General features: G+C 47.2%; 1 protein-coding gene across 15 annotated transcripts in view; it reads left to right on the top strand.

Annotated features, from left to right (window-relative positions):
• The first annotated feature begins 74 nt into the window (after nt 1–74).
• Nucleotides 75–8,869, top strand: part of L3MBTL1 (L3MBTL histone methyl-lysine binding protein 1) — a 28,012-nt gene continuing 19,217 nt past the window's right edge. For 9 of the 15 annotated variants that reach the window (XM_034640873.1, XM_034640872.1, XM_034640874.1 and 6 more), the window contains exons 1-5: nt 75–429; nt 682–835; nt 969–1,101; nt 1,710–1,794; nt 2,356–2,535. In XM_034640873.1, coding sequence (XP_034496764.1) covers nt 318–429; nt 682–835; nt 969–1,101; nt 1,710–1,794; nt 2,356–2,535 — 664 coding nt within the window. In that variant the 5' untranslated portion in view covers nt 75–317. Of the gene's footprint in view, nt 430–681; nt 836–968; nt 1,102–1,709; nt 1,795–2,355; nt 2,536–8,869 lie in introns of those variants that run through there. The other 6 variants (XM_034640876.1, XM_034640875.1, XM_034640871.1 and 3 more) reach the window with 3 other exon arrangements.

Raw genomic sequence — 8,869 nt, 5'->3', positions numbered from 1 at the left:
GAGCCGCACCTGTGGGGCGGGGCCAGCAGGCAGGAGGCGGGGCCCGGGGCGAAGGAGGGGGAAGGGGGCCGCGATGGAGGGTTCTGGGGTGCTGCTTTGAGTGAGGAACTCTAGGGGCATGGCTTGGGTGGAGGTGCCCAGAGTCTGGCGGGCTGCTGGGGGCGTGGCTTGGAGCGAGGCACCCGGAGCCGAGCTTTGCGGAGTAAGGCGGTGGGAGGGGACCCTGCCGATTGGAGGCGGGTCGAGAGGGTACAGGAGTCCTGTCCTCAGACCCTTCCATACTCCAGTTCCGGATAAGCGAGTACGCGCCGCTGAACATGGTAGGAGCGGAGCAGCCCCCGAGCCCCGAGCTGCGGCCGGAAGGTGTGGCCGAATATGAAGATGGCGAGGGCCCGGCAGGAGGTGGCGATGCAGGCACCCAACAGCCGGGTAGGACCCCCCAGTCCCCAGGCTGGGGCTCTGCCCGAGCTCCCTGAGCGTCTCCATGGGTGGGGGGGGCCGGGGGGGAGGATGGGGTGGAGGGCCTGGATTCTGTGGGTAGCCCAGGGGTTGGTCCTGAGGTGGAGAAGACTGTGGGGAGCCTGTCCAGGGGAGTCTGAGGGGGGCGCGGGTTCCGAAGTGGGCAGAGCCTGAGTGTGGCTGTGATGGATGGGAGGCCTGAGGCCCCTTTGGCCCCCACAGCGGACCTCCCCCAGGATCCTCCAGAAGAGCCCCCCCAGGATCCCCCAGAGGATGATGGCACCTGTCAGTGCCAGGAGTGTGGACCTCAGCAAAGCGCGGGTCCAGATCCTGCTAGTTCCTCCAATGATGACTGCCCGCAACTGTTCCAAGAGCGGTAAGGGGGAGGGGATTGCAACCCTACTTGTTCTGCCTTGGGGCCCCCATTCCCCATTTCTGCTCAGGGCTTAGGAGAGGGACTGGGTGGTGCAGGGTGGATGGTTCTTTCTCTCAGGCCATCTGTCCCTCAGGTCAGTCATAGTGGAGAACTCCTCAGGCCAGAAGTCCTGCACCAGCGCTTCTGAGCTTCTCAAACCCATGAAGAAGAGGAAGCGCAGGGAGTACCACAGCCCATCAGAGGAGGAGTCAGAGCCCGAGGCCTTGGTAGGAAGAGGGCAGTTGTGGGGGGTGGGGGGAGGCGAGAGGCTACATGGCAATTCCCACTGTCCTCTTCGTTAACCCAGGCTGTGGAGCCAGGCCAGAGAAGACACAGGATGACTCCCTCATCCTATTTTGGGGTCCCATTTTGACTCAGGTCCTGTACTGAGTTAGAGGAAAATGATTAAATCACCCTCCTGTTTTTCTGGAGCTCCCATCTCAGTCTAGTGTCAGGGCTAAGTCACATTCACATAAAGCAGCACCCAAGCAGATGTGTAGGCAGATGGAAGGCTCCAGAGGCAGAGAAGGTTGCAGAGAACCTGGAAGAGACAGAGCATGAAAGTTCCAGCGGGCAAGTAAAATCAACGCACAGCAGGCCTGAGGAATGAGGAGGATTGTAGTCAGACTGTGTCATGGGGCTGTACGTTCGTGTGAGTTTGCGTCCACCTGGTGGGGGTTGCCCGCTCCGGCTATGTTCCTGCCGATAGCCTAGAAGAAATTTCACTTGTGTGGGGCTGAATACCATGTGACCAGAGAGACAGGCAGGAGCCTGGAATAGAGTCTGGGGCTTCACCCCAACCCATGAGGACAGGAATCAGGCTTCTCTTCCACAGGAGAAGCAAGAAGAAGGAAAGGATCCAGAGGGACAACCCACCGCTAGCACCCCGGAAAGTGAGGAGTGGAGCACCAGCCAGCCTGGTATGGTGGCCTCTCTGTGTGCCTGTCTGTGGCTATGTTGATGTGATGGCTGTACACACCTTTGCTGGTGTGAGGCTGGGAGTATGGGTTATGCACGTGATGGTGTGTTGTACATACGTAAATGGGTATAAATTAGTGTGTGTGTGAGGGAGAGAGAGAAAATGAGAGACAATGTTTCTAGTTTATGTATTAGTATATGTGTATTTGGGGAGTGATTATATCATGTGTTTGTTTATCCTCTATTACCCAGTGGTGAATAGGCCTCACCGGCCAGGCTCAGAATCCAAAGACTTAAACAGCTTTTAATGGCATCACAAGGCATTGCTTCCCTTTGGTGGTGTGAGCAAGTTTGTGCTGGCCATTGGTCTGACCTGGCTGTTTGAGCCCCCATTCTGGCCTTTTCGTTTAAAAAAAAAAATGATAACGGTCAGCTCTGGCCCTCAGGCCTTCTCCATTCCCGTGTGACAACAGTCAACTAGAGCTGAGTAACATTTATCACACTTGGAGTCACCTAGGTACTACTGTATAGCAGCGTGTTGAATGTCTGTCTTCCTCCCTCAGAACCGAATTCATTGTATTCACCATCGTATCCCTGGTGCTTAGCTCAGCGACCGGTGTTGAGTAGACTCTCCATCCGTGTTTGCTCGTACCCGAACGCATGGGCTGTGTGCGGTGATTCCTCTCGGACCGTGGCTCGGTTGCATGAGCTGTCATCTTTCTTGTCTCAGAGAGAGCCAGAGGGTGAGGCAAGTTCTCAGGACATTCTGCCTTTATGGATCTGGTGCGGCCAGAGGAACCCCGTCTGTGTCCTGGGCCCCGAACTCCTATGCCTATTCAGATTCCTATTTGAAATTCTGCCCATCGCAACCAAACCAGATTTTCACTGCAGTCTCTCACCCAAGGCTCTCACATCAGAAGCCAAAAGCATAGCTCTCGTTGGTTTATGGCCTCTTAAATCCTACGTAGAGGAAGGAGGCAGTGTCCAACCACCTAAGACAGTGGCTCAACTGCTGTGTCTTACTTAGGGAAATAGATTCATGAATCAGTGTTCTCTTAGCTGGGTCCTGTGGACCAGTACAGAGTTATCTTTTGATTCATATACCTCTTGCCATCACAATGGTAAACATTGGTATGGCATTGGTTTATGGATATTTTCCTCCTTGTGTCTTTTTTTCCTTTTTTCAAGGAAAGATACTCTATCAGTTGGCAGAAGTTTGCATTTATGGCTAAATTTTTTCCCGCTTGTTTTAGGGGAAACAAAACAACTTCTGTTTTGGCAGAAGAACCTGGCATGAGGGGTGGGCGTGGCAGGGTTGCTTGAGTGTCCTGTGTGTGGAGAATCCGTGCTATGTCTACACTCTGCTTGGCAGTTGGATGGCCAGCTACTGGGTTCATGTTGTACAGGCCTGACGTGTCTAGTCCTGACAGAATGTTCCAGTAGTTCACAAGTTAAAGCCATGTAACTCATGTATGTTGTCAGGCTCTCTCTCTCTCTCATGTGTCCACTTTATTTTTTCAATGGCCACTTCATGTGAGGAATCTTTTCTAACACACTGTGGTAAAAGTCTCCACAATGTATGTAGTCATTAATAGCTATTCCAATATTCTCATGTCTACCTCTCATTCTGCCCACATCCAGACCAGGCATCTGTGGTGGTGTTCTTCAGGGTCAACTTGTTACAGCCTTTTCAGTTTCAGAACAGTCCTCCAAGCATCCTCACATCCTCTTCTATCTCCCTATAGTTACCTTAGACATACATTTTTGCCCATTCTTTTTTTTTTTAGAGAGTTATTTCTGTATTTATTTATTTATTTTAGAGAGGGGAGGGGCAGAGGGAGAGGGCAAGAGAGAATCTCAGGCAGACTCCCTGCTGAGCACGGAGCCCAGTGCAAGGCTCGATCTCATGACCCAAGATCATGACCTGAGCTGAAGTCAAGAATTGGACGCTTGGGGTGCCTGGGTGGCACAGTGGTTAAGTGTCTGCCTTCGGCTCAGGGAGTGATCCCAGCGTTGTGGGATCGAGCCCCACGTCAGGCTCCTCCGCTATGAGCCTGCTTCTTCCTCTCCCACTCCCCCTGCTTGTGTTCCCTCTCTCGCTGACTGTCTCTATCTCTGTTGAATAATAAATAAAATCTTTAAAAAAAAAAAAGAATTGGATGCTTAACTGACTGAGCCACCCAGGCGCCCCACGTTTTTACCCATTCTTAATTGAGTTGTTTGTCTTCTTACTATTAATTCTGTGTATATTCTGCATATAAGTCCTTTATCAGATGTATGTGTTACAAATATTTTCTCCCAGTCTGTGGCTTGCCTTTTCCTTTCTAAATGATGTTTTTGAGGAGCAGAATGTTTTCATTTTGATGATGTCCACTTTTAAAAAAAAAAAAAAGAATTGGATGCTTAACTGACTGAGCCACCCAGGCGCCCCACGTTTTTACCCATTCTTAATTGAGTTGTTTGTCTTCTTACTATTAGTTCTGTGTATATTCTGCATATAAGTCCTTTATCAGATGTATGTGTTACAAATATTTTCTCCCAGTCTGTGGCTTGCCTTTTCCTTTCTAAATGATGTTTTTGAGGAGCAGAATGTTTTCATTTTGATGATGTCCACTTTTAAAAAAAAAAAAAAGAATTGGATGCTTAACTGACTGAGCCACCCAGGCGCCCCACGTTTTTACCCATTCTTAATTGAGTTGTTTGTCTTCTTACTATTAGTTCTGTGTATATTCTGCATATAAGTCCTTTATCAGATGTATGTGTTACAAATATTTTCTCCCAGTCTGTGGCTTGCCTTTTCCTTTCTAAATGATGTTTTTGAGGAGCAGAATGTTTTCATTTTGATGATGTCCACTTTTAAAAAAAAAAAAAAGAATTGGATGCTTAACTGACTGAGCCACCCAGGCGCCCCACGTTTTTACCCATTCTTAATTGAGTTGTTTGTCTTCTTACTATTAGTTCTGTGTATATTCTGCATATAAGTCCTTTATCAGATGTATGTGTTACAAATATTTTCTCCCAGTCTGTGGCTTGCCTTTTCCTTTCTAAATGATGTTTTTTGAGGGCAGAATGTTTTCATTTTGATGATGTCCACTTTATCTATTTTTTGCAGCTAGCGCTTCATACATATTTTTACAAAGTAGTGTTTAACAGCTTTATTGAGATGGAATTCACATACCATGTAATTCACCCATTGAACTTGTACAATTCAGTGGTTTTTAGTGTATTCACGGAGTTGTGCAGCCATCACCACAATCAATTTTAAAGCATTTTCATCATTCCAAAAAGAAGCCCTGTACCCATGAGCTGTCATTCCCCCCAAACCACGCATCCTCCTGTCATTCCAGGCAACCCTTCTGTGGATGGATTTGCCTATTCTGGACATTTCCCATAAATGGGATCATATAATACATGGCCCTGTGTGACTGGCTTCTTTCACTTAGCACAGCGTTTTAAAGATTTATGCACATTGTAGTGTGCATCAGGACCTCATTCCTTTTTACTGCTGAATGATAGTCCATTGTATGGATATACCACACTTTATTTATCAATCGATGGGTATTTGGGTTGCTTCCACCTTGGGGCTGTCATGAATAGTGCTAATATGAATATCTGCGTGCAAGTTTTTGTGTGGATATGTTTTCATTTTTCTTGGGTGTATACCCAGGAGTGAATTGCTGGGTCATATGGTAACTCTATGTTCAGCCTTTTCAGGAACTGCCAGGCTGTTTTCCTAAGTGACTATACCATTTTCTCTTCCCCCCAGCAGTATATGAGGGTTCCAGTTTATTCACATCCTCATCAGTGGTTGCTATTATTATATTTTATTATAATGCCTAGTGCTTTCTATTATATTTTTTATTATAGCCATTCTGGTGGGTGTGAAGTGGTAGCTCATTGTGGTTTTGAGTTGCATTTCCCTGATGGCTAATGATGGTAAGCATCTTTTTCATGTGCTTATTGGCCATTTTTATATTTTCTTTGGAGAAATATTTAGTACCATGCCATTTTTTTTTATTTGACAGAGAGAGACAACCAGAGAGAGAGGGAACACAAGCAGGGGGAGTGGGAGAGGAAGAAGCAGGCTCATAGTGGAGGAGCCTGATGTGGGGCTCGATCCCATAACGCCGGGATCACGCCCTGAGCCGAAGGCAGACGCTTAACCGCTGTGCCACCCAGGCGCCCCCCCATGCCATTTTTTAATTACATATAAGAAACACATTTTATATTGAAATTTGAGGAGTGCCATACGGAGTTGGGGAACAAGTTGAGAATATGAGCGTGTGATTCAGTACAAGTCATTAATCAGTATGACTCTTAGAGCAACGCCTTCTTAAATGAGGTCCCTCGTCTAAATTTATATGCAGAATTCTGTGAATTGTTTATTTTTCTGGGGAGATTGGTTCATGGCTTTCATTTGATTTTCGAAAAGGTCCATTTATACTTACTAAAAACTGAAGGCCAGGTGAAGAGTAGACCACAGCATTATGGAGCCCAGCCTCTTCAGTTTGGTGTTCCCAGTGAAAAGTCTGGCTAGAACCACTAATTTGCAAATTATCTCTACTTAAACGACTCAAGCAATGCTGAAGAAGCTTCCTAAGAGAGTGAGCAGAAAGAGAGAAAATGGGAGGGAATTACTGTATTTCCAGGGATCCACCATTGAGGAGCAGGGTTGGGGTGGGAGAAAGAAGAATCACTGATGGCAAGAGAAGAGAGGGAGATACAGCTAAGAGAATGCAGCAAGAAGGAAATGCTCATATTGAAAGGGGGTTGGTAACACGTGGATATCAAGAGAGTTGAGGAATGAGAAGAAGTCATTGGACTGTGGCCCTGGTGACTCGAGAACAACTTCACTAGTGTGCAGAGGTAGGCACGAGACTGGGTGATTCAGAAGGAAATGTGTGAGAAGGATGTAAAGTTGTTCATAATACCCCCTTATCTTTTAAAGTTTGCAGGATATGTGGTGATATCCCCTTTTTTTTCTAGCTTTATTGAGATATAAAAGTTCAGACTAAACAAAACACAATACCAGCCCTTAGAGAGCTCACAGTCCAATGTCAGGGAGAGATTTATGAACAGGTAGTTACTATGCGATGGTAGAGTAAGTATTGTGCTTGAGATATGTAGGTACAAAGGACTGTCATGGAACAAACTGCCTCATGTAGTCAAGGAAGGCTTCATGGGGTAGGTGGGGTGATGTTCCATCCGTGTATCCATACATCCATGTATCCAAGCAACCATGCATCCGAGCATCCATATCCATGCATACAAGCATCCATACATCCAAGCATCCATGCATCCAAGCATCCATACATCCAAGCATCCATACATCCATGGATCCAAGCATCCATACACCCATGAATCCATACATCCAAGCATCCATATGTCCATGCATCCATGCACCCAAGCATCCATGCACCCAAGCATCCATACATCCAAGCATCCATGCATCCATACATCCATGCACCCATGCATCTAAGCATCCATGCACCCAAGCATCCAAGTATCCAAGCATCCATGTATCCAAGCATCCATGCATCCCTACATTCATACATCCCTACATTCATGCATCCAAGTATCCATGCATCCATATATCCATGCATTCATGCATCCACATAATTCAGTCATCCATACATCCATATATGCATATATCCATCCTCCTAATCATTCATTTAACAAACATTTGGTGATCGCCTTTCTGTGTGAAACTCTGTGCTAGGTGCCAGAGCTATGGCTGGGTCTTGAAGGATGAGAAGAAGACAGGAGGATGGGACAGGGCCGGGGGCAGGATCTGTGAGGCAGAGGGATTAGGATGCGCACACGCACAGAACACACAGGGGCGTGGAAATGCACGATCAGGCCAGCTCATGAAGAGCTCTGTATGCTGCAGAAAGATGTTTGGATTTTTGTATTTTTTGGTTTTAAGTCAGAAGCTATCGTGGACTTTAAAGCAAGGAAATAAACCAGTTTTATTTTAGAACTATTCTGGTGATAGACTGAATCTCAGGCAGAGAGATCAGTCCAGAGACTCCTGGATCAGGGTCAAACCAAGACGAACGGTGGGCCTTGAGAGGTGGGGGTAGATTTGAGATCTAGCTAGGAGTTGGAGTTGGCAGGTCTCAGGGACTAAAGGAGCCTGGGGGAGAAAAAAGAGACCTAGAGGATCCCTCCCGAGTTCCTGGCTTATGTGGCTGGTTGAATGGATGCTGGTGCCACGGACTGAAATAGACTGTACAGAGAAGGCCACAAGCTTTGGCAGAGCAGTTATGAGTTTGGTTTTGGGCAGCCTGAGCTAGCTGAAGAAAATGCTAGCCAAGTGCGTCTAGTCTAAGGAAGCAGAAACAAGCAACGGAGCATTTCTGGAAGTCAAGAGAAGATCCATACTGCAGCTAGTCTATACCATACCTTGGGACACAATGTAAAAAGGTGCCCTTTCTGAGCAGACCCAATTAGAAAAAGGTAACCTTTCTTCGTAGTAGAGTCAGCCACATGGCTCAGCAAGGAGCCCCGGCTGTATTTCAGCCCACATTCACCTTCTTGGCTGGGCATCTGTGTGGAGCACACAAACAGTACAACCACACACAGGAGCTTTGGGACTTATTTGGTCTGGAGGATGTGCCTAACAGCTCAGCCCATTGTTCACCGTGGAGAAAGGATGTAGGCAACTGGAGGAGGCTAAGGGCTTGGTCAGGGAGGGGAGGACTAAACATGACTGAAAGGTTTAGCAGTCAGGCCCCTTTCCAGTGGATTCCGTTTAATCTCTTTTCTCATCTGTGAAAAGGATTACTGTGAATCCTACCTGTCTCCTCAAGACATTGTGTGAGGATCAAAGGGGACCATGTATGTGAAGTGTCTGAGGCATCCCCGTACCCCGGGTATCTGGCACCAGCCTTGGCACACAGGAAGTACCACTCAGTGGTAAAGGAAAGGTCAAGGTAAAGGGAAATGGTGTTGATGACAAACTGCGAAGTCCGTATCCTTGTTATGCATCATGACTAGTGAAAAAATCCAGATAAGTAAAGGCTCAGGGAGGCAAATGGCAAGGTTGGGGGTTTGGAGGTTAAGGGACAGAAAATG

The sequence above is a fragment of the Ailuropoda melanoleuca genome, chromosome 13 (genome assembly GCF_002007445.2).
Source record: "Ailuropoda melanoleuca isolate Jingjing chromosome 13, ASM200744v2, whole genome shotgun sequence".
NCBI lineage: Eukaryota > Metazoa > Chordata > Mammalia > Carnivora > Ursidae > Ailuropoda > Ailuropoda melanoleuca.
This window is presented reverse-complemented; position numbering and strand designations above follow the sequence as displayed.